Genomic DNA, 23533 nt, shown 5'->3' on the forward strand with positions numbered 1-23533 from the left:
AAACAACCTGACGCAACAAATGAAGATGAAGAAGGATGAGATTATTTGAGGCTTCAAAGCGCTTGAGGGCCAACGGCTTCGCTCATTTACTGGATGCCAAGCCTGCCGCACTGAATGACACCATCAGAAATTGTTGGGAAATTGTTACTTACGCCAAGCATGAAAGAGTCACCAAAGTTCAGCGTGCTAATTACTGGCATATTAGCTACTTTATAAGATACTGGACGGGAGCACTACATGAGAGAGAATTTCAAATGTGAAAATGATGAATACTGAAGTAGTAATGAATGTCTCCTGGACAAATATTTTCGAACATTGAATGTTGCGAAATGTCAGTCAACAGCTTTTCTTCTTTTCTTTTCTTTTCTTCCACCCACCGCCACAAAGGAGAAAAAGAGCAAGAAAAGCTGCAAACAATTGGCGAAGTTTTGGTCAGGAATGAAAACCCCACGATAGACGGAAGCCACGATAGCCCCGCCGTGAAGTAGCGGGGGAACGCTGTGCCCCGGAACCACAATGTGGGCGAATGTGGCGTGCGAACTCAAATGGGTTTGTCGGGTGGGCCTGCCGCGACGGGCAGCTGGGCTACAGTGCGGCGGACGCCGCGGACGCCGCGGACGCCGCGGACGCCGCGGACGCCGCGGACGCCGCTCGTGCCCCATCTTCATGCACGGGGCCCGTAACACAAGCCGCTTGACCTTCTGGCCCGGCAGCTCTTTGCGCGCGCGTGCTGCCGCCGCTGTCGTTGACGACGAGGAAGACAAGGGTGGGCTCGGTGGGCTCGGGCGGTATTTCAAGGTGCGGCTAAGACCAGAGAGGCAACATTTGTATCTCGGGGTGCACCAGAACCATTTATTTTTCAAATTCAAGCTATTTTTCCAATTTGACATGAAACGACGGCTGGACGGCGGCAGCATGACACAGACGTCAATATGCACAACATGGAGACGGTCACATCTCCTCAGTGAGCTGTTTTCTTTTTTTAGCAGAGGATAAAGAATATACCTGTGAATATTAGCGGGGCTGTCAACCTCATTTTTGTCACATCATCGTTGCGCAGGGCCGTTATGACCCAAATGCACGAAGGCCTCATATTACATATCCGTAAGAAATTCATGAATAACTCCTTTTGAAATCAGAGACCAGTAAAGCCCGTCCGTCTGTTCCAAGATTAAATTCCATTGATTTTAAAAGTGAGATTACGAGCGGGCCCCCGGACCGCAGCTTTGACACCAGCGGTTGAAAGCATTGTTATTTGTTCTTCGCATGTTATGCGATTTGTAAGCTGGCCGCAATAGTGCTGGAACAACAGCAACATGGGGGTGGGGGGGTGGGGGGGGATGCGCTGCAGCCAGGCGGGGATTTTTTTCAGAACAAATTCTTGACAAACTTCCAGGCGTGCGCGCACACACACACACACACACACACACACACACACACAACACACGTTGATGTTTAAGTGGCAGAATGAGCATGTGGAAATCAGCAAGGTCATCTTTGGCGGGATGAGGCCGAGCGCTAATAGCTCGCAATGTTCCGAGGAAAATAGGCCAGCAATTTCACTGTTTCTTTGTTTTTGTTCCGCAGACGACATCACGCGTTTGCGTTTGTGCGGCTGCCGAGCGACCTCGGTGTAGTCGCTCTGCTTGGCCTTGATTGCGGCGTGCTAGCAAAACTTTGGAAAGCCACCTTCTGTCAAAAATCGTGCAGAAAGTCATGCACGCTCAGTTGAGGGCAGGGCCTGCATGAACGCCACCTCCTAAAGGCCGCACGGCGCGGAGTCCGCTCGATGAAGTGGTTTCAAAGACGTCCTGCTGGCAAACGACTGAGGACGACGACGTGTCTCTACCGCCGGCGTTTGACACTGCGGCCCACAATGTCTTATTGGCTCGCTCGCAGCACTTTGTAGACTTCCGTGGCCGCACTTTGGATTGCTTGAGATCAGGGGCCGGGCGGCGCCCAAAGTCACCGCGTTTGAACAAACTCTCTCCGCTTCCTGTTTAAAGTCGCACAAGACACAGCGATGACGTAAACTGGTAATGAAGAGTTTGGCAACCAACGGGACCGTTTGACCCATTCGAGGAAACAACACAGGTGGGGGGGCAAAAGAGGGAGGACATCAAAGATTTTTAACTTTTCCACAAACTGATCTGATGGCCGCATAGTCATTCAATAGACAAATGGCTCAAATCCAGTCGGTCGCATTTCAGTCCAGTGGACATGCAGATTCAACTTTTTTTTTTGGGGAAATATAAGATCCTATTTTTCTTCTGCTTTTGTGGGCGCCGGCCCTCGTTTTCACTCGCCATAGCAAACGCGCCTTTTGAAGGCAGCCAAAATTCATACCTGCACTTCACATGCATATATTGTTTGTCGGTGATGAAATGTATGTATGAAACCTGAAAATATGCGGTCTCCGGCCAATAAATCCGACTTTAGACTTTTAGACGGTTGTTGTGGAACGTAAAGTGCGGGACTGGCCAGGGATTACTGGAGGCGGTTCAAGAGAATCAAAATGCACATTGACGCTCGGACTTCCTGCTGCGCTCGCACAATGGCTCGCATGAGATCCTTCGGGCTCTTTATATACACTGCTGTTTATATCGCAACACACACACAAGCGCGTGCGCGCACACACACACACACACACTCACACTCACATGGACTTCCTATATGAAGAAAGAAAGCTGGAATGCAGGAAGGTCCATTTTCAGCAGCCAGAGAACAGAGCTGGCAGGGTGTGCGTGCGTGCGTGCGTGCGTGCGTGCGTGCGTGTGTTCAAGGAAGGGTGTCACATGGGTGTGGAGGGATCGGATCATTGTTGTCTCCTGTCGTTCAAATTTGCGGGACTTTTTATACAAGCCAAGTGGCGAGCGGTCCATTGTTTGTCTCGAATTGTGCCGCGCTAAGCCAGCGGCCGGCAGCCCATTGCCCTCCTGTGCTCCGACGTTGACTGGCGACCGCTACGATAATTTGTCTACCGCAGGGGTGTCCAACTCCGGTCCTCGAGGGGCCCCCACCGGACGTCTCCCTAAAGTTTGCCGATGAGCTGATGGTTTGAGTCGGGCGCGTCGCGGCGGGGCGGGCGGGGTCGACGAGATGCCGAAAACGCCCTTGATGGGGGCTTCCGAGGACCCGACTTGGGCACCCCTTGGTCTCCCATCTAGTGTATGCGCCCCGCCATTGTCTTTCCTTTCAGGAGCGTCTGTTCTTCGTGATGGAGTACGTGAACGGCGGCGACCTGATGTTCCAGATCCAGCGCTCCAGGAAGTTCGACGAGGCCCGCGCGCGCTTCTACGCCGCCGAAGTCACGTCGGCGCTGATGTTCCTGCACCGCCACGGCGTCATTTACAGGTGAGCGGCTGATCTGGGAGCCCCGTCCGAGCCCCGCTCTTCTTGGTCTCATTTGGCGGGGAAAATGAGATTCCCCAAAAATGCCACTCACGTCTGTTATTTTTCTTCTCCGTAGTGCATTTTTTTTTATCTTATATTGCGGAGTGACTTATAGTCCGAAAAGTGTAGTATGCACGGAATCAAATATTTCATTACTTTATGTGTCATCATTTGGATGATGATGGTTTACAGCTCGCAAAAAGCCCAAATTGACATCTCCGGGACTTAGAAAATCACGTGAGGTACAATCAAAAAGATTAGTGATTGGCCGAGGGAAAAGTATCCGTTTTGAAGGCTCTTTGATTGGAAGCCTTTTTGCGTTTTCTTTCGCGCAAAAATAAGCACTTTTCGAAAGCGCAAAACAGCTTCAACGGCCTTGTCAGGTTTTGGGCCCTCGCCACGGTCACGATTTGGGAGGAAGAAGAAGCCGAAAAAGCCAAAAGAATGTACAGCCGCCAAGATGGCGTCCTATCGAAGGAATTGTCTCTTTAGCCTTGGGCCAGACGTTCGAAAGGGCCCCAAAGGAAAACCGGCCGCCGCTCCGAGTCCTTCATTGCCTCTGCCGCTAATCTCCCAAGCACAGACCATGCTCGCTCCTTTGACATGATATCACTTTTATCTAGAGGAAGTCATCTATTCGATTGGCTTCATTATTTCTCTCATTACTGTTTTGACACTGTCTTCTATCGACCCTTTTTTGCTTTGATCTTAGGGCATCTTGCCCTACTTAGGCCCAGACATCTCTCTCTCTCTCTCTCTCCCTCCTGCTCAAGAGATTGTCAATCTCAATGAGTTAAATAAACGTCAGCAACAGGAGGAGAGCAAACCCCCCTTTGTCGACAATTTTCCCCCATCTCGCATCCGTTCGCCCATCGACAAGTTTGCCAAGCGACCAACAAGTCACTCGAGCATTTGTGACAGGAGACCTCCACGCGAGCTTCAAGATCGCGTTGTTTTGGAAGCGGTCGTGTTTTTCTCGCGCTGGCACTGTTGAGTTCTTATCGCGAGGAGCCATTGCGTGACACCAACAGCGCATGTAACAAGCACCTACTTGGTGATCACGCCCGTCACTCCAGACGAATCAGAAGTGGCACGTTCCCTCTTGCTGCTGCGCAAAAGATGGGATTCTCCCGCGCTCGCCTTTCAACCTGTTTTCGGTGACGGGCTGTGTCTTGACACCCACGCACACCTTGACGTGTTCAGACACTGGATTGAACGCCGCTATCCCATGCCCAAAAAAAACACCCTCCGCGCCTTCTTCGCCATGGATTCACTGCGCGGCCCTGAAGAGAAACAAAGAGCAAAGTGTCTTGCTATTTCTTGGTGCCGCTCACCTCTTGGCCACCACTGGCATCACCGTCCAGTTTGATGGGAAAGGCTGGGGAAAAAGGCCTCCAAAACAAGCCCGCATCATGGAAAAGTCTGAAGACAAGTTGGCGGGCGGGTTGAGGATCGGACTTCCACGTGAACTTGCGTGAACCCCAAGGACATTGGCGCCCCCAAGCAAGTGCAGCAAAAAAGAAGGTGGCAAACTTCAGAGAAAATCTGCTGGAAAGCAACAGCGAATCCCAACAGACTTCAGGGAATTCATTCTTCTTTATTTGCCTTTCTGATTCGAATCCATTTGAATGGATCCACATTTCCACCCATGCTGATAGAATGTTTTTTTTGGGGTTTTTTTTTTTGAAACAGTATCACCCAGCCCTACCTGGATCAGATGGTTTCCATTATTTCCAGTGGAGAAAAATCAACTTTGTAAACCCTGCGATGAACCCCAACAACTTTTGAGTGACATCCTTCACACACACGCACGCACACACAAACGGGGAGTGACGGAAGGACCCCCTGTAATGTTGAGGCAGATGTTTGCATTTTTCCCAAGATGTATAGATGCACCGTGTGTGTGTGTGTGCGCCGTTGAGAGGGGTGAGCTGTCAAAGTGTCATCGGGATGTCATGGAAAAAAATCTCTCCAAGATCAACAGCAAACACAGGAAATGTCCTCAATTCAACCTGATTGCCGCATGCGTGCGTGTTCCTAAACAATGTCGAAGGTGATTTCCGGCGCTCGCCTGCCGTTGAATCAAGTCGCAGACTGCTGCGAATAAATGTCAAGCGTCGGTTCGTCTCATCCGGCTGCTCTAATCGTTCCTTCCTCATCCTCGACTTGCTCAGAGAAACAAAAATCGCACACAAGTCGGCTTAGTTTTGTTCCGTAGTCGACTTTAAAAGGAAAGCGAGCAAACGATCTTTGAATGCATATAGCGCCTTGCTTTTATCAGGATAAATGTCTCCCATGCTCAAGCGGCTGTGCTTGGAGGCTTATTTTCAAAAGCTTATTGGAGATCACTAATATTAGAGGCAATGAATATCATCCGAACAACAAGATGTCTTCAATTTGAATGGGGGGGGGGGATAATCACGGACAACGACACGTTTTCTGTTTTGTGTCGTTCGAAGCCATTGCCCACTCAAAAGCACTCCTTGCCATTTGCACCATTTTAAAGACGTAAACGGCGTCAGAGTATTGCGTTGCCATCCAAATTCTGCAGATATCAATGCATTCGTCATCCTGGAAAAAAAAAAAAACAACACAAAACCATGATCACGCTAAAGACGCGCAATTGTTCCGACTCTCGGCTGCCAAATGACGCAATCGGTTTGGCTGTCTGCTTTTGTTGTGAATGCAAAATGGCCGCCACATCTTGGCACTTGAGGTCACGGATCCCTCTGGTGTACTGCAGCAACACGACGAGGCGCCTGTTGTCCAAACGGGAATCAACCTGAGTTGCGTCAACGAGCCGCCAGCGCAAACGCCGTCGAGCGGCGGTCCTGCCGGGCGAGTGGTTGCGAAGCCTTTTGTCGTTTTGCCGCCGCTTGTGCGCCGGCGCGAGTCAGCTGCCGAGCTCAAAGTCTTCGGACGCAGCGCCGCCGCTTGTGCGTTTGGCCGCGCCGAGATGAAATGATAATGACTCACTGTGAGTTGTTTCCAGGCTGCGAAGAATAGCATTCGTGTGGCAATGGAAAGTTGACATTCCTCAAAGAGTAACGCCTCGCTGGCTGGCTGGCTGGCTGTTGCCGGCGGTGATGGGCACGAAGCCGACGGCAATTGCGGACATTTGCCAGTAATGGACGCCGCCCAAAACTTCAGCATTGCTACAATATTGGGCTGCCATTTTGGTTTCACATCAAGGCTCGTCTTTGTCTTTTCCATTTTGCGGTCCTTACGTGGCTTTCATTTCCTGTTGGATGTTTTGGGGTGGCGTTATGATGACCACCATTGAAACGAAATTGCACTTTGACTCGATGACTCAATTGAAAGGCCGCTTTTGTTTGAAGTCGCACAGCCAACAACGTTCACAAGAACCGAGACATAATTAGCCGTAAGCAATAAAGCACAGATGAGGTTTGTCTTGTCACGTTTTACATCCCGGAGCGAATCTTCCCGTCGCCGGCGCCGTCGTGATTGCGTTAATGGCGAACACCTGCAGCCGGCCTGCAGGGATCCTGGCGCCAAAAAATAACGCCATATCTCGAATGAGCCGCCAATAAATGAGATTCATTGCGCGTTTGCGGTCCGCAGCGCACGTGCGCCGGGCCTGGAGTCGCCCGCGGGGGCAGTCGGGATTTCATTTGCGCCGCCGCGCGTCAGCGATTGCGCAACAGTTGACGCGGCCTTGAATTTGCTGGTTCCTCTCGGACCCAAGCGAGACACGTGTGCGTCGGCGCTGCCCGCCACTGTGGCGGCTTCGCGCTTCAGGCACAATTGCCTTCCGCGCAAACGGAAAGCGTCCGCCTCCGTATGTCCTGCGTGCGTGCGTAGGCAAGTGAGGCGGGCCGTTCTCTGCGTGTCAGTGAATTTTAAAGTGGCCGGGATCAGAGTTTGCCGTATATTTGTGATCCAAACTATCAATATATGAATCAATTATTAATGATCAATTATTCTGGTCCATTTGCCGATCACAGACTGGCTCTGTAGTGGGGGTCCAACGCACTTGGAGTAGGTCAGACGAGGGCACATTTGTGGACTGACTTCAAAGTCGGCAGCACGTCCGCCTCGCAAGTTGAGTTGCCGATGCGCTTGAGTGGCTTTTGGAGCGAGCGCCGAGAGAAGGCCCGGCCCATCGAGCGCTGCTATTGGCTCCCGTTCGCGCCCCGCCACGCTACAGTTGCGCATATTACACCACTTGCTGGAAATCTGGCCCGGGTGTGACCACTTTTCGTCTTTGCAGTTTTGGGGGAATTGATCCTTCTTTGTTTCCAAGGTCAAATCACACCAGTGAATGCGATATGTGCGTGGGAATCTGACAAATGGTAACTCTGAAACACATCCAGCCACGAGTGACTTCACATGAATTCACATAATAGTGCGCAGCTAATCACTTGTAATGGATTTGCTGGGCTTCATGGGAATGCTTGCTGATTCCCCCCCAAAAAAAGAAGAAAACACAACAAATCTTCGGATGAGCGGCATGTGAAAAATAGCTTTGTCTTTGCCTTTGAGTTTGCGGAAGTGCGATTCTTCTGGCTGAGCTCCGCTCGCGTCACCGTGGCGATCTTTTGAATCTTTTTAGCGAACACGCGACTTTTCTGGACGATTCCTCAACTTTTTATTCACAAGCAAAAAAGAGCTGCGCGTGGCCACGGCCCCGCCCCGGCCGGCCGGGGCTTGTCCGGGCGGGGGCCTGCTGCGCTTTGGAAGCGAGCGTCGCGGAAGGGCGGCAGTGGCAATGTTGACATTTTTCTTGCAATCAACCATCAAGTGCCGCATTCAGCGTGGACTCGATCGTCTCTCAACGCGCCGACTCTTATCTCCCCCTGCTGGAGCGCTCTCGCCCTCCCCCTCGTCCTCCCCTTGACCCCCCCCCCCCCCCCCCCCGCCCTCCCGCCGCTGTTGCCTGGTAACCCGGGGGGCACATTGCGTTCCCAAACCCGCCGCCGCCAACACCTTTGGGTGACGCGCTTGAAACTTCCACCGTTTTGTTTGTTGCGTACCGTATGCCGACGTTCACCGCCTTTACTTGAAAAATATATTTGGCGTTAGCAGTAAAGGGTTGCATTCCAATTGACGACTATCGAGGCCAGTGGCAGTCAATGAGTCCCCCCCCCCCCCTAAAAAAATCGACTCCAGTAATTGAAAGCAGTCCCCTCTGTTGCACTTTAGACTGAAAAAAGGTTTTTGTTGAATTTCCTTAATTGTAGTGGTTGCACAAAATAACCAAATAGTAGACATTTCCTTAAAAAGTATCAGGATCCAGATGATTTTATTTTGTGCAACCTCCTGTTTGAATCAAATGAATCAAATTCAACACATAAGCTTTTCTTTACAGTGTCGGGTAAGCACTCGGAGGCATTGGGCCGTTTTTTGCCCCAATTTTGCCGTTCCCGAGCAAGAATGACAAACGGTGTCGCAATACCAGAAAAAGTGCAAAATGTGCGTCTCGGGCGCGTGGGCTCGGTCACAGCGTTCCAAATCTTCCCGCAGGGACTTGAAGCTGGACAACATCCTGCTGGACGCGGACGGCCACTGCAAGCTGGCCGACTTTGGCATGTGCAAGGAGGGCATCGTCAACGGCGTCAGCACCAACACCTTCTGCGGGACGCCGGACTACATCGCGCCGGAGGTCAGACCGCAAAGTGCCGCCCGCGCGTATCGGGAACTGGACACAAAGTCCACAAAGTAACTGGACGGCGGCGTTGAAGTCAGTCGGCGACCGCGATCGCAGCTCAACGGTTGCAATCGTATTTTACATTCAAATAGCACTGGATAATTATATTGCACTTTTTAAAACAATGTGGTTGCTGACATAATTAACATGAACAGTTTGTGCTTGATGTTGATTTTACTGCCGCATCCAATTCTAGAGGTGCCCCACTTGGCCACCGGGGGCAGTATAATCCTGTACTTCCAAACAAGGAAGAACAGACTCCTCCTTCAATTCAACCACCGCTCAGTAAATTGCTGTAATATGACTCCGTTTTCTTTGAGGATAAAGAATATGCGCCTGTCGGAGAATGGTTATATTCCCTGTCTACATGCGTCGTTGCATCTTTTGCGTTCGAATATGGGTTGTGTGGAGAATTGTCAACGTCGACGCTGACGTTAGCATGTCAATCGATGGCGTTTCCTGCTTGTCCCCAGATCCTGCAGGAGCTGGACTACGGTCCGTCGGTGGACTGGTGGGCTCTGGGGGTCCTGATGTACGAGATGATGGCGGGCCAGCCTCCGTTCGAGGCCGACAACGAGGACGACCTGTTCGAGTCCATCCTGCACGACGACGTCCTCTACCCCGTCTGGCTCAGCAAGGAGACCGTCGGCATACTCAAAGAGGTGCGAGCGCGGCCGGACGGAATATACGTCTATGAGCCATCCATCATCCACCCGGCATCTGTCATCCATCGTCTGTCCGTCCTCGTCCAGCAGTCCCATCCAAATGTTTTCTTCATAGTTGAATGAGACACAAAATGTTTTGCTGGTGTTTCTAATCGTACAAACTTAAGTGTTGCACGTCAAAGCCCGCGGGACATTTTTGGAAGCGCGGCTAAGCGTTTGTTTCATTTCTTGGATTTGATTATGAAATTGACATCATGAGACGTCGTTGGCACACACACACATCCTCAGCCGCTGATCTTTTGGTTTTCAGTTCATGACCAAAAGTCCCAGCAAGCGTCTGGGCTGCGTGGCGGCTCACGGCCTGGAGGACGCCATCAAGCTCCACCCCTTTTTCCGAGAGATCGACTGGACGCTGCTGGAGGGGCGCAAGATCCAGCCGCCGTTCAAGCCTCGCATCGTCAGTACTCAATCGCGCACGCGCGCGCGCGCACTCGCGGAGGCAGGCAGCTGTGGCGAACGGATCCTGTGAGAACAGGACGGCGGCGACGTTCTGATGTGAAAGAAGCCTTTGTTGATTTGTGCTGGTCAAATTTGCACGCCTATTTTTTTAATCGCTTATCGTGTATCACATTGAACGTTCATACGCCGAACGTAGCGTGTTTAGATCTCAGCGTCGCTGTCCTGGGAAAAACACTTGCGTCCATTGCGTTGTCTTCTTTGAAAAATTGGACGTAAGCGCTCGCAGGAGCAGTTCGCTTTGACCTAGACGAAGAGTTTGGGAGGCCGATGCGAGCGCCTTGGCTTGCTTTAGTGACGTTTTGAAGTTTGTTCTTAAAAAAGGACGTGTCCTTCCATTTTGACCAATGACAGGCTAGAAAATGAGCCATTTGATTAGCAACGGAAGGTGATTCGGGGGCCGGTGTTGATAAATGATAGCGATACAGTAATAGGCTTGAACGGCAAGGCGAGGTGGCGTTTTGCTGCGTTTCCCGCAAATAACGGAGAAGACCGCCCGCCCGCGACGACGCTGACGTCATGTTTGCGTCAACGCTGTGGCCGTTTTTTTTTTCTGCCCCTCTCTTGATGTTGTGCTGTTAGAAAACCAAACGGGACGTGAACAACTTTGACCAGGACTTCACGCGAGAAGAGCCGGTCCTGACGCCGCTGGACGACAGCGTGGTCGAGCAGATCGACCAGGACGACTTCAAAGGATTCTCCTACTTTGCGGACGACCTTGCGGCGTAGACGCCCACGCGGCCCGACCACAAGTCGACTTTCCCGATTCCCGGAAAAGCGCTCCGGGAAGCGTCTGGCTTCCGGTGTCCGCTTTGGGTTGTGAGCCTCGTCCATGACGACCGCGTGCAATATTCCTGTGTCGCTTTCCTCTACGTGTTTTCTGGATGCGTGGAAAACATCCAAAGTGCATCGCGGTGGCCAAAGAGCGGCGGCGGCGGCATTCAAAGCGCTTGGCGTCTTTGACTCCTCAATAACAGCCGACGTTCTTCGGGAACATGTTGGTGTTTTTCGATTTGAAGTTGAGGCAAAAATGTTGTTTGAGTGACTTTGGCTCAGCACCCAAAGTTGGTCTGGTGTGCACAGGTGGCTTTCTTTCACCTCAAAGCTCAGCGGCAACCTTTTTTTTTTTTTTTTATTCGACAAAATGTCCATTTTTTCCGGCGGATCTTGAGTGACAACGTCGGAGCAACGCCGACCCGTTCAGCGCTACCTTGACTTCCAAGTGCTCCCACTCGGACTGTTGAAATGCCCTTGGCGCACCTTGGCCGCCTCACGCGCACGCAGGCGGAACTTTGACAACACAACACGAGTGCACTTGAGCGCAACATTGCAAAAACATTCCCTCAGCCTGTGATTTTTTTTGGGGGGGGGGATTACTGAACAAGAATCTTTGGCGTTGGTTTTGCCGTTAGTTGTCAAAGTTGTGAGCCTTTGCAAAAGTGTCCCAATGCCATCGGCGGAGCGAGCTTGTATTTGACACTCGCGGGCAGCCAGTGACCGGCGAAGGAAAAATCAATGATGTCCTCGACCGGTCGACGTCAACTCGATCGCGACGTGAAGATCGATTCCCCAAAAATGGCAAGTTGCGGAAAGTGCCAACGAATAAGACGGTGTGACCACTTAAGTGGACTTTGTAAAATGTCCTTTGTTGTCTTATCTTCATTGTTCTACATTGACGCAATATTGGACAACACGGGACTATTTTCCTTGAAGAAAAAACTTGGGGACTGCATTCGCTTGAATGAGGAGAAGGTGTTTGATATGTGAGCAAATGGAGCCAAGAAGAATTTCAGCCGCTCCGTCAAGGTGGCGGCCTCAACTTGATGGGGGGGGCCGACATTTCGGTGGGCCATCGGTGACCGTCGGGCAATTTGAAGCGGCATTCGGTGCGACCGAGTCATTTGGAGGTGTTTCCAATCAATTTGCTCAAAGTGACGCAGACAAAATATTTTTCATAATTGACACGTAGGACATGCCGCAAAAGGGGCTGAGCTCATCGATTTCATGTGGTTTGTTTTGTTTTGTTGAAATCTTTTTTTTTTTTTTCCCCTGTAGGGAAATTCAGATTGATCACCAGCAAATAATTTTTTTTAAATCTTCTTTCTCTTGGTGAGAATTGTTGTACTGTGCTGGAAGCAAATTCCATTTTTGGGGAATGAACAAAATGAAAAGTCTACAAAGAAGTTGAGTCCCCGAATGACTTCTGCTGCTGCTGCTGCTGCTGCGCTCGAAACCAGATGGACGGCATTTTTTTTTTTTTTTTTTCTGTTCACGACTCGCTTGAAATGACTCGCCGATCAAAGTATTTCGTCGATGACGAGATTGCGGTGGCGCAATCGGTGGAGCGCGGCGTTTTTTTCGCGTCCTTTCCCCGGTGGGACGTCTCGTCGGCGGCTTAACCGTTGAAACGCTGCCTGCCGCTGATGAAATGCTTGCTTCCTTTGGGCGCTCGCTCATTTCAAGCCACTTTGGGGCAAAAACCCAAATGCAAAAGACTTTTGCAGCTGGCCTCATCCTGGTAAAAGGAAGACAAATGGAATTTGATGACCAAATGTTGAGGAATATTTTGAAAATCCCGCCACTCAAGCCAATGCTGGACTTGCCAATCCGGGAAATGACCCGGGAAGGCGTGCCTTTTTCACATCAATTTTGGGGGACAGCCAACACAAACTTGTGTCCGCATTTGAAGAATGTCAACTTGACAGACAGAGGGAGGGAGGGAGGGAGGGAGGGATCGTTCTAAAGTGCCGAGGAGGAATTTCAGCTTTTGTCATGATGCGTTGGACAAAGTTGGAAACAAGTCAAGTGCATAGCCGCGGCAAGCGGGCCGGCCGGGCTTTCGTGCGACGTTGCTGTCCTGCCGTCGGCCTGGTCGAGCTTCACGCGCACATTTCCTCTCTTGCTGGCTCGCCTTTTCGTCGGTGGCACTTGGTGCCAAGCGTACGTTCGAATGATGTTGAAGTGAGTTTTCATTTGCACACCAATTAAATGTCATCACGTCATGATCAACAAACCTGTTTGGTAGGTTTTTGGGGGGTTTTTTTGGTCTGCATCCTTTGATTGCTCACCAGCGGCATGTCGGCATGAGCGCGGCTTCACTTTGATCATCCTCGAAATGTCCCAAAACGCACCCCGACCTGGGAGATCATTTTTAGTCCCCCCCCCCCCCCCCCCCCCCCCCCGCCCCCCAAGAAAGACGCAAGCAAGCGACAAAGGTGAGTGGGGCAAAAGGACAATCGAGCACGTGGACAGATGAGGAAGCAAGAATGGTGCCACGCGTCCAGAAAAGTCAAATCTATCTTGCTGTTTTTCACGTCAAAACAAAACAGCTGCCTGCTCCTAAAAACTCCACACGTACCGTCCTATTACAAGTCTCCCAAGTGCTTGCATCAAGACAGAGCAGACGTCTGTTGATTGATTTATTTGTTTATTTTTGGGGGCCCGGGGGAGTAAGATGAAAGCAAAACATATTTCACGAAGAACTAGCGGTGTCTTCTTGTAGCTGTGCAAATGAAGTGTAAGTGATTCTATGACGACCATGGCATTGTGTCTTTATTTGGCCGTTGGAAATTGAAAGAAGCTCACGGTGGTTGTTTTGACGGTCAAATGTCACCAAAGGAGCAACACATGACACATCCGCAAAGAAGCAGGAAGCCATTGCATGCGAAGCCGATAGTTCAGCCAAATACTTTTGGTGTTGTTTTTGGAGTTCAACTGTCACACAAAGTACAAGGGTTAGCACTGTAATGTGAAATTGCTGGAAAACGGGTGAACGTGTTGTATTTTTCTATTAAAAAAAAAGAAAAACTTTATTTTTGGGGGGGGGGTGTGGGTTATTTGTACTTATAGGTAAGAAGGGACGGTAACAAGTGGAGCGCGGGGGAGAGAGGCTTGAGATCATAAAAATATGCTGAAATATGTCTTTTGGGGGGGGGGGGGGGGCACAACATTTATTTGAAGGGGCTAGGCCCCTTCTTGCCCCGGCCTAGACCCGGACCTGGGGGGCGTTCCCTCCCTGTGACTTGCAGCCAATGAGCGCTCGGGAGCCGGGAGTCCACCGGCAGTGCCATTTGCATTCAAGTCGCTGTCAGCCAGTCCGAAAAATTGGGCTGGGTGAGCGCCAGCAACGCCAGCGGCAGCCTTCAAGTGTCCGGACGTCACGTCAGCTGCTTGTCTTTTGGCCGCCCCTTGCGGATCTCCTGTGCGGGCAGAGGCTGTGCAATCCTCGGCAGTGCTCTGAGACTGTACGGCCCTGCCGGTGGCCCCCACCCCAAGCGAGCCGCAGCAACTCGGTCGTGCAACTGTTGAGCGCAGCGCACTCGAGTCGCGCAGCTTGCGCCGGTCGGACACGCACTTTGCATTGTGCCCTTTAGTTGTCATTTAGTTTCTCTTTGTCACTTTTGCTTGCCTGGACACTTTGGCGGATTTGTCGTCGGCGAGAAGATGACTGCCGACAAGGAGAAGAAGAGGTAAGACGATTTGGTATTTGAATTGTCTTTTGAAAGTTTTTTGGCGGACTAGTGGACGCGACGTGTCATCTGCTCTTGTTTGCTTTCAAGTGCACCAACGTGGCTCGCAATGCGCAATCGTGCAGGGAGAAAAGAAAAAAAACAGAAAAACAAGGATCAAGTGAAAGTTTGCAAGGCACAAAGACAAGTTGGTTTCAAAAGCAAAGCCCAACGGCCACTTGATTGGGTACACCTGGCCAAATCAAGGAATGCAAAATGCCTGACGTCACAACCTTTAATTAACAATGATGATGAGCATGACGTGATCTTTCGGTTGATTGTTTTTGTACTTTGCAGCATTGCGTCATGTTTAATGTTTGCGCCCGATTTCATTCAACTAACAAACGTGGGCTCCCATTTTGAGACTTCATTTAGTGCCTGTTTGTTTTTGGGCTGTTTTAAAAGCTTCTGTTGGATTTCTAAATGTTTCTTAGGAGGAGACGAAAGGTGCATGGGGTGCTAATAAAAAATAAACAAATCAATAAAAAAAACCCACTAAAACCTCAAACACACAATTGTTTTTTATTGTAAGACTCCACCTGTCATCCTCAAATGTTCATCCATATTTGTCACTCTTTAAACGGAAGTGCGTGGTGGATTTAATCTTCATTGTGTCCAGTTGGATAAACACATAAGAAAAGGAGAATCGGAAGACTAATTCAAAAGTGTCTTTGCGCATTTGAGATGTGATTGTTGTGAAGTTGATTTTATTGCTGGTTGGGCTGTCAAACGTTTCGAGTTGCCATGCAGGCGTGTTTTTGTGTGTCTTGCTAATCGTGAGAAACGTGTGGCTGGCCGGCTGGCATCAGTCAGTCGAAAATGTGTGACAATGTTCAACCCTTTCAAGTGTGGTGAATCCTTTCACCTGGCAAACTGCGGCTGCTTATTCACCGCTTCCCCTCTGGCGAACAAAAAAAAAAAAAAAAAGTGTGGATGTTGAATCGTTTCACCTGGAAAAAAAAAAGGGAATCTTAACCCTTTAAAAAATAATAATAAAGTGTTGGAGTTGAACACTTTTAACCAGTAAAAGTGTGGGTGTTGACTATTAACTAGAGCCACACACCACCGAATTCAAAAGTGGCATAAAAATGACCCTTTTTTGTGTGGGTTGTTAGCGTGTGAAGCTTCTGGCTGGCATTTTTGGCTGTAATGTGCTTGGGCTTTGCTGTGGTTCACTTTGTCCTCAACACCAGAGAGGGCATGCATGACATCATCGTCATCATCATCATCATCATCATCCTTCTTCGTCCTGGTCTTTGTTTGTTGTCTCTTTGAAGATGCACAATCATGTCTCATTTGTTGCAGCCAGCTGACACCAAGCCACATGTGTGTGCGCGCGCGCGTGAGTGTTGGGGGGTGGCTGTACAGAGCAGGTATTCACCCCCCAACACACACACACGCACAGACACAGCCAACGGAGCCAGCGCAAGCTGTTGGCCGTCCTCATGGGCGCCTTCGGCCATTTTAGGGAAGCCGCCGGCCGAGAGCGGGCCGCGCTCCGTTCACTCGACTTGATTTGTGAACTCGCTAATGCGTCGCGGTCCGGTTAGCGCGCCAACGCTTGGAAGGTGCCTGCCAGTCTGCTGGCATGACATCCGGTTAGCGCGAACCACTTGCGCGCTTTCCGCTTGCTCCACTTGTGACCGTTGGCGCTTTGGCGCCGGGCCTCGACGCCCACTTTGCCGCCTTCGTCTGGGAGACGCTCAACGGGATTTTGTTTGCAGCAAAGCAAGCGCAAGTTGTGTACTGGAAGAGCAAAAAGGCCTTGGTTGTCACCGTTTGCCGCGCACGCACGCGGCAAAGTTGAGGTCAGGAAAACATGTCATGGCCCGGCCGAGGCGCGTCCGTTTTGGGGGTTTAGCGTGCCGTGTATGCGTGTGTCCAGATAAGTGCGTCACCGGCGCTATTTTTACCCCACCCCATCAGACAAAGACATTATGTTGGCCGCACGTGATAGTCGAGGCCACAATGTGGAAAGTGTCGCATGACGACACAGAAGCTGATCAAACATTGGTGGCGAGTTGCGCTGCGGGAAGGCGGGAAGGAAGGAAGGAAGGCGGCCGGGCGGGCGGGCGGGCGGCGGCTGATCCCATTGGCCGGCATCACCGCCAGGGTGCTTGTCATTGGTCAAGTACCGAGCGAGGCTGACCTGGGCCGAGGCGCCCAGGTTGACGTCCTCAAGCGCATCAGCAGCAGTCAACGTCATCGATCATTGAACGAGTCATTTGAAAGCTTCATTCTTTTGGGTTAAAATCCTAACCCTGAATATGAAAAGCCAAGATTGGTCCCAAACCCTGCTCCACTGGACCCCATGCAGAATCCCAATCTCGCCTTCAAACCCCAATTGGAAACCCTAGCCCTTGTTTGAGACTCCAGCGTGAGCTTGAAACTTTCCTTTGAGACACTTGAAACCTTGATTTCAAAGAGAGAACCCACGGGCAGTTTGAAATCCCATTTGGGAGCGTACCCCCAGTTTGCAATCCCCAGTTGGAACCGTAACCTTTGGCGCTTGAACTCTTGATCTTGAGTGGCCGCTTTGCAAGCTTTCTGGGGTTTTTTTTTTGAAAGCCGACCTTGGCGTTTTGGACGCCGTCAACGCTTGAGCCGGTCTTGCAAGCCTACTTTGCAACTCTGTGGGCTTTTCTTTGCCACTTTGCCTTTTTGCAAAGGCAAGCGTTTTGCCCGGCGCATTTACATGCAGTTTTTGGTTTTTGTCTGTAAATGACGACGTCGGCTGTTACTGTCTGACAATGACGCAACTCTGTCATATCAATCTCAATTTTTGCTATTTTGCTATTGCAAGATTTGAACAATACGATACTGGAGGCAACCCTTTGGGACGATGTACAATCCCCCCTGGCTTTATTTCCTTTTCTTGTGTGTTTTTTACTTTGAATGAATTTGCAAAAATCCTTACAAGGGAAAGAGTACTCTTTCATTTTGAACAAAACTGACGGTGGCTACTTTCTAGATTCAGACAGTCATGTGACTTTTTTTAACACAAATGTGACAAAAATCAAGTCAATTAGTCGATTATGGCCATGATGTTTTTTTTTATTTGATTCCATGACAGTACAGCATTCGCCAACCTTTTTTCCACCATGGCCCAGTTTTCCTTTTCCATGGCTTTATTGCGACGCAGGACATTGTTTCAAACTGACAGTGCAGAAAATGAGCAAACATAAATGAATGAGGGTTCACGTTGTGTTTTGGGCCACCAAGTTGCCAATAGTGTTGATGGGTCTTTTCCAAAGTAAAAGCCCATGTTTGCAAAGGTCAAAAGCAAGATAATGAGAAATGTCCAAAATTTGAGTTCCCGTTGAAGCGGACAATTTCAAGTGAAACGTGCTCTTCAAGCAATCGGTTCTCCAAATAGTTGATTCATTTGATCATCGATGACTTGTCAATGGATGGATTCATTGCTGCACCTCTGACAGAAATGTTTCGATGCCACAGGAACAAATCAAATAAATGATTTGCTTTTCTTCAAGGGAGAGGCGCAACAATTGGTTCCTCGACCACGCGTCATCAAGCAATACCAAAGAAACGATCATCGGTTAATGGATCGTGATTGGAAAAAAATTGCTATAAACTTGAAATCACAATGAATATGTCTCTGATTATTGGATTTGTAGATGGAATAATCCAATTGAAAAAGTCTTGGCTAGCCGCAGCCCAAAAGTCGCGAGCGAAGGCCGCCGATACATCGTGACGCGTTGATCTGTTTGCGTCTGTTGTTAGCGCAGCACATGAAATGTCAACATTTGCTGTGGACTCTCCCTGGCACGTGCGCGGGCTTTGCGCCTGACGTCATGTGACCTGACATGTTAACGAGCAGCCGGCCGATCACAAGACGGCCGATCACAGGACGGCCTCAGTCGGCGTTGGGAGATGATGTCGCGTTTATGGCGGAACATCCTGTTGCCGCCGTTACGTCGTGCGGGGCGGCCGCAATCTTTCAACGCGTGCTCGCAATCAGGAGACGTGCAATGCAACGCCCAGAGCAACGTGAGGCAGCTTGAAGTCCACATTTGTTGACGCCTTGTTCCGATGGCGAGGCCGCCATGAGCTCAGTCATGACGCAAGTCCGCCTTGGTCTCCATTCACGCGTTTCCTCAGGCCAGGCGAGAAACGTTCAAGTCTGAGCTCAGACGGCTTGGAAAGCCTTTTGGAAAATGACGCACGCTCTCGGGCTGTGCGACTCATCGAAATTCAATTGCAATGACCATTATTACGCTCCACAATCAGAAAAAAAACAAAAACGATTATTACTTTTAATTCTTCCTATCCAACGCACTGCTTGTTTACACAATCAAATCATACTTAAATGTATACATTTACACCTTTTTTTTATAGATTTTGTTTGGTCCAAACGGAACTTCCGTAAATTATAGCGTTTCAAAGAAATGTATTTGTATTTTTCAACATTTTCTTGTGGTCGAAAGGCGCGTAATGATAGTGTTTTTAAGATCTTTTTTTTAATGGATTGGATTATCAATCGACATAAAGCGCCGCTCTCGTTCGGAATAAAATCTCGCTCGGAATGAGGTCCGAATATTGCGAATGCGCATGAAGAAGCCTTTTTATTCCCATCGGGCTTCTCGTCCGAATGAATGTGTCCATGAAAACGTAGCCAGTGAGACGCGTATGTCCCTATCGTTTTCGACAGTAAAGAAAGTTGTCAAAAATGTCCAAATGAGAGAAATGTGACTTTTCTTTGTTTTGACTTCAACAAAAAACAAAAGGTGCAGAGTGTTCCCAGGGTCAGTAAAGGGAAATTAATACAAATAAATCGATCAAATTGAAGTTCACAGTTTGAAATTGATTATCAGCCCCGAAACTCCGATTTGTACCGATAATTGGCCCTGCTGGTAGTCGTCGACTGCCGGCTCGAGATGAAAGGCTGCATGCTGACGCCAAACAACCGAGAACGTCACTCAACGTCCCCGTTGTCCTCCTGTGTCGCCATGACGGTGCTTTTTAGGGGGGGAAAAACATGCCTGCATGTCGCTGGATCAAGGATGCAGCGTGCGTGCGTGCGTGCTCGTGAAAGAGACTTGGTAAAAGTCCAGAGTGTGGGAATAAATTGTGTGTGTGTGTGTGCGCGCGCGTGTTTTGCTGTGACTTCCTGCCGCACGCAGCCTTGTGTCTTCCCGTTTGGTATTCCGTCTCGTCGTGCGGCTGGCAAACGCCACCTGCGCCGTCGCCTCCGTTTTGGTCTCAACGGGCCCGTCTGTGGCCTGAGTGGCTTTGTTGATTGGTGCGCGTTTGTGCACGCGCACTTGTCTTCTCTTTCATGGCCTATCGCGATCATCGGCAATCTCCTGCATCGTGATTGAGCCCAATCTGGGGCCCCCGAGTGGGATCGCTGTTTGTCTGGCTGTGTGTGTGCGTGCGTGCGCGTGTGTGTGCGCGTTTTGCTGGCTGCGTTTCCAGAACGCCGTGTTCCACGGGATCACAGATAGCTGACGACGTATTGTTGCTCTGTTTGTTTGTGTCGGCCAGGCCCTCAAATACAGGAAGGCCAACTCCAAGCAAGGAAAGGTGCGTGCGTGCGTGCGTGTGTAAAGTAAGAGTGAGAGAGTGCAAGTGATTCAATTTCAAAGTAAAGTTAGCAAAAGTGATGGGGTTTTTTTTTGTGTGATTTTGGCTCCGTTCACACGGCATGGAATGATGCCCAACTTGTGTTTGTTCTTGAAACGGGTATTTTTTTTAATTTTTTTTTTTATACTAGTTGCCATGAGCAAAACAAGTGTGACTTGTAATGTGAAGGGAATGCATCGGCGAAGAGGCGCGAGAACGTCACTAGTGACTCGTTCCGTCCGTCCGCGTTCGGACCGCGGCGGCCATTTTGAATCCAGGCCACTTGTGTTTTGGCAGCACTCGTGCACATTTGGTTTCAATGTGTCGCCAGCCCCAAAAACAAGTGTGGCAACAATTTACACACAGCTCACACACACACGACTTTCTCACACAAACTCGCCTCGGGCAACCACGCGCACACGCGCACACGCACCCCTGCTGTGTTTGGAGGATTGTGTTCACCTCTCAGCTTGTTATCACAACAGTAACATTGTTGTGCGCACGTGTGTGTTTGCGTGCGTGTGTTTGAATGTAAAACAGCAGCACGCATGCTTGCAGGTCAAATGCATGTTCGCATGAAGGTTAGGGCGTGTGTGTTAGATGAAGTGAAACTGAGAGAGTGCTTTAGTGTGCGAGAGGGATTGTGTGAGTGAGTGCGTGTGTGTTGGTGGTCAATACACTTGATGCCGGAGCTCATCCGGGAAAGATGGCGAGGAAAAGAAACGAGCGGCCCGGCGGCAGCCGTTTGATGTCCACGCTGGAAAGACGTCAGCGCGGGCGGGCGGGCGGCCATGTTGCTTCCGCGATGGCGTCTTCCTTCCTCCCCGCCGGCCATGCCAACATCTGGCGGCTGCTCAACAGACTCTGCCAAAGTTGCCAGGGTGCAACGCAAACGCGTTTGGCAGCCATGTTTGCGGTCCTCAAGCGATGGAGGCAATTTGCTCCCCTCACATGCGCGCACACACACACTTGCAAACAAACACACTCATGTACACTTTTGCAGCCCAACATAATTTTTTTTGCCAATTTGTAGTCGTGAAGTGATGGGATTGCTGACAGGGACATGTTTCCCCAACACACACACACACTAATGCACTGCATTCCAGCAACGTCCTTTTTAAGTCAACCATATTTGTAGTCCAGAATTGCTGTGACTACAGGAGATGATTTAGTTCCCCTCAACACACCTCCAAAAAACCATAATCACACTCAAAAGGCCACCGCAGTAAACCTCATCTACTTTTTGTCGGCCATATTTGTAGTCCTGAAGAGTAAGAAAAGAAAGTGCCGGTCCTTGTGCTGCTTTGTTCCGTTTTTGTCGCTCATCTTTGTAGTTGTGAAGCAAATGTCGGACTCCGCTGTCGTCCATTTCTCGACCCCGTCACGCATTTGTCAAACATTGACACTTGGCTCAAGTCTCTTCGGAGAAGCGGCCCGTGCGTGTGAGCGAGTGCGTCAAAGCAAGCGGACGCTGATTGTTTGGTCAATTCGGAGGGCGCTTGACTTGCGTGAGCTCAAAGCTCATCTTGCTTCAACGCTTGCTTCAAACGTGTTTGAGTCAAGACAGCCCACCCCTATTGTTTGGCAACCTGCAAATGTGCACACACACAATCAAAGATGAAACGCGGCCACTCAAACGCACGTGTGCTCATGCTGAAAAGTCAGGATGACATCTTTGCGGCCTTCATCCCTTGTGTGTGTTTCTTAATGATGATGGTGATGATGCATCAGTGGCAGTATAATTGTCATTATTCTTGAATTACGCAAAGGGCTTCATTTGCGTGGTTGTTGGCATGAGCGGAAGCGAGCGAAAGCGTCAAAGAGGCGTGACGCTTGGCGTTTGTGTCGCTCGTGCAGGAGCAGCTCGGAGCGTCGCAAGGAGAAGTCTCGCGACGCCGCCCGCTGCCGCCGCAGTAAAGAGACGGAGGTTTTCTACGAGCTGGCTCACCAGCTGCCGCTGCCGCCCGGCGTCAGCGCTCACCTGGACAAGGCCTCCATCATGAGGCTGGCCATCAGCTTCCTGCGCACGCGACGACTCTTCGCCACAGGTACGCGCCGCCGCCGCCGCACGCACGCAACTGACAACTGACGGGACACCTTTGAAAAATGACGGACTGACCAACGAGGGAATTGGCTTTTCATCCACCATTGTAATCGTCACACCCGTTTTCCTGCCGTTTTGGAGGGGACCGACTGACAAAGCGCCGGACTCCTAACAGACAGACAACTACAATTCAGTTTGCCGTGAGTAAAATGCCCACCTCTGCTTAGCCGAATTGGGGCCGAGCCCCAAGACTGCCATTTGTGCCACCAGTGGCAAGCGGACTTGGCAAGAGAGCAACTGTTGTTGGGCTTTCCCTCACCGTAACAACAGTTGGCTTCAAAATCACACAATTTGGGGTCAAAATGGACCGAGCCGCCACTTGGGTCAATCCGACCCACCTTCTCGCGTTGTTTTGCACAAAGCAGCCCATGCGATGTCGAGGGTTGTTTTGTACAAATCTCCCCATTTTGGGGGTTGTTTTCTGCCGAGACAACCCAGAAGGTTTTGTCAAATTGACCCAAAGAGTGTATCGGTCCATTTCTGACACCCAAATGGTGTGATGTTGAACCCAACCGCTTGGAGAAGCCTTTGTGGATGATTTCAAGTCACTTGCGGTGATTTGACTCGGGCCAGGTGGCTGGAAGGGGGACTAAGAGAGGACGGCGTAGGGCGGGCGCAAAGTGCATGCGAGGACGCAAGCAGATGAGTGCGGCGATTGCAAAGGCAGCGAGATGCGAGGAGAGATTGAGAGGAAGTGGAGGACTCCGCCCACCGGCAGACGGCTGCTGGCAGGCATTGCTGCCGCTAGCCATAACAGCCCCGCGACGTGGCGCCAACACGCTGGCGCGAGCGCGAGTCGCCTTCCGACGCCGACCCTCGCTCGCGCCGTTTGATTGAACACAAATGACTGCAATTAGCCTTTAGCTTAGCATCACTGGCCTAACTTTTATTTTTCTGAAATGAAATGCTTTCTGGCACCATCAAATATCGTGTTCTGCGACAATATAAGCACTTCAACTACCGAACGCTTTTCCACCCAAAGCACGTCTTTGTGGGCAAAAGGCAAAGAAAGCGGGCTTTTTTGAGAAGAAAGATGCAAGGCAGAACAATGACAGCCACTAATGACTTTTTTGCTTTGGGGAACTCCAAAAAAACA

General features: G+C 50.3%; 2 protein-coding genes across 3 annotated transcripts in view; both read left to right on the forward strand.

Annotated features, from left to right (window-relative positions):
- The window catches only part of LOC147140265 (protein kinase C epsilon type-like), a 31922-nt gene extending 18968 nt beyond the window's left edge, over positions 1-12954 (forward strand). For both annotated transcript variants that reach the window (XM_086045941.1, XM_086045942.1), the window contains 5 exons: positions 3200-3354; positions 8878-9016; positions 9535-9723; positions 10037-10183; positions 10825-12954. In XM_086045941.1, coding sequence (XP_085902067.1) covers positions 3200-3354; positions 8878-9016; positions 9535-9723; positions 10037-10183; positions 10825-10971 — 777 coding nt within the window. In that variant the 3' untranslated portion in view covers positions 10972-12954. The remainder of the gene's footprint in view (positions 1-3199; positions 3355-8877; positions 9017-9534; positions 9724-10036; positions 10184-10824) is intronic.
- A 1367-nt stretch (positions 12955-14321) lies between these two features.
- epas1b (endothelial PAS domain protein 1b) overlaps positions 14322-23533 on the forward strand; it is a 28001-nt gene continuing 18789 nt past the window's right edge. The window contains exons 1-2 of the mRNA XM_086045940.1: positions 14322-14711; positions 22191-22381. Of these exons, the coding sequence (XP_085902066.1) occupies positions 14686-14711; positions 22191-22381 (217 nt within the window). The 5' untranslated portion in view covers positions 14322-14685. The remainder of the gene's footprint in view (positions 14712-22190; positions 22382-23533) is intronic.

Source organism: Filicampus tigris, chromosome 11, assembly GCF_054856515.1.
Source record: "Filicampus tigris isolate MCC_2025a chromosome 11, RoL_Ftig_1.0, whole genome shotgun sequence".
In the NCBI taxonomy this organism is placed as follows: Eukaryota; Metazoa; Chordata; class Actinopteri; order Syngnathiformes; family Syngnathidae; genus Filicampus; species Filicampus tigris.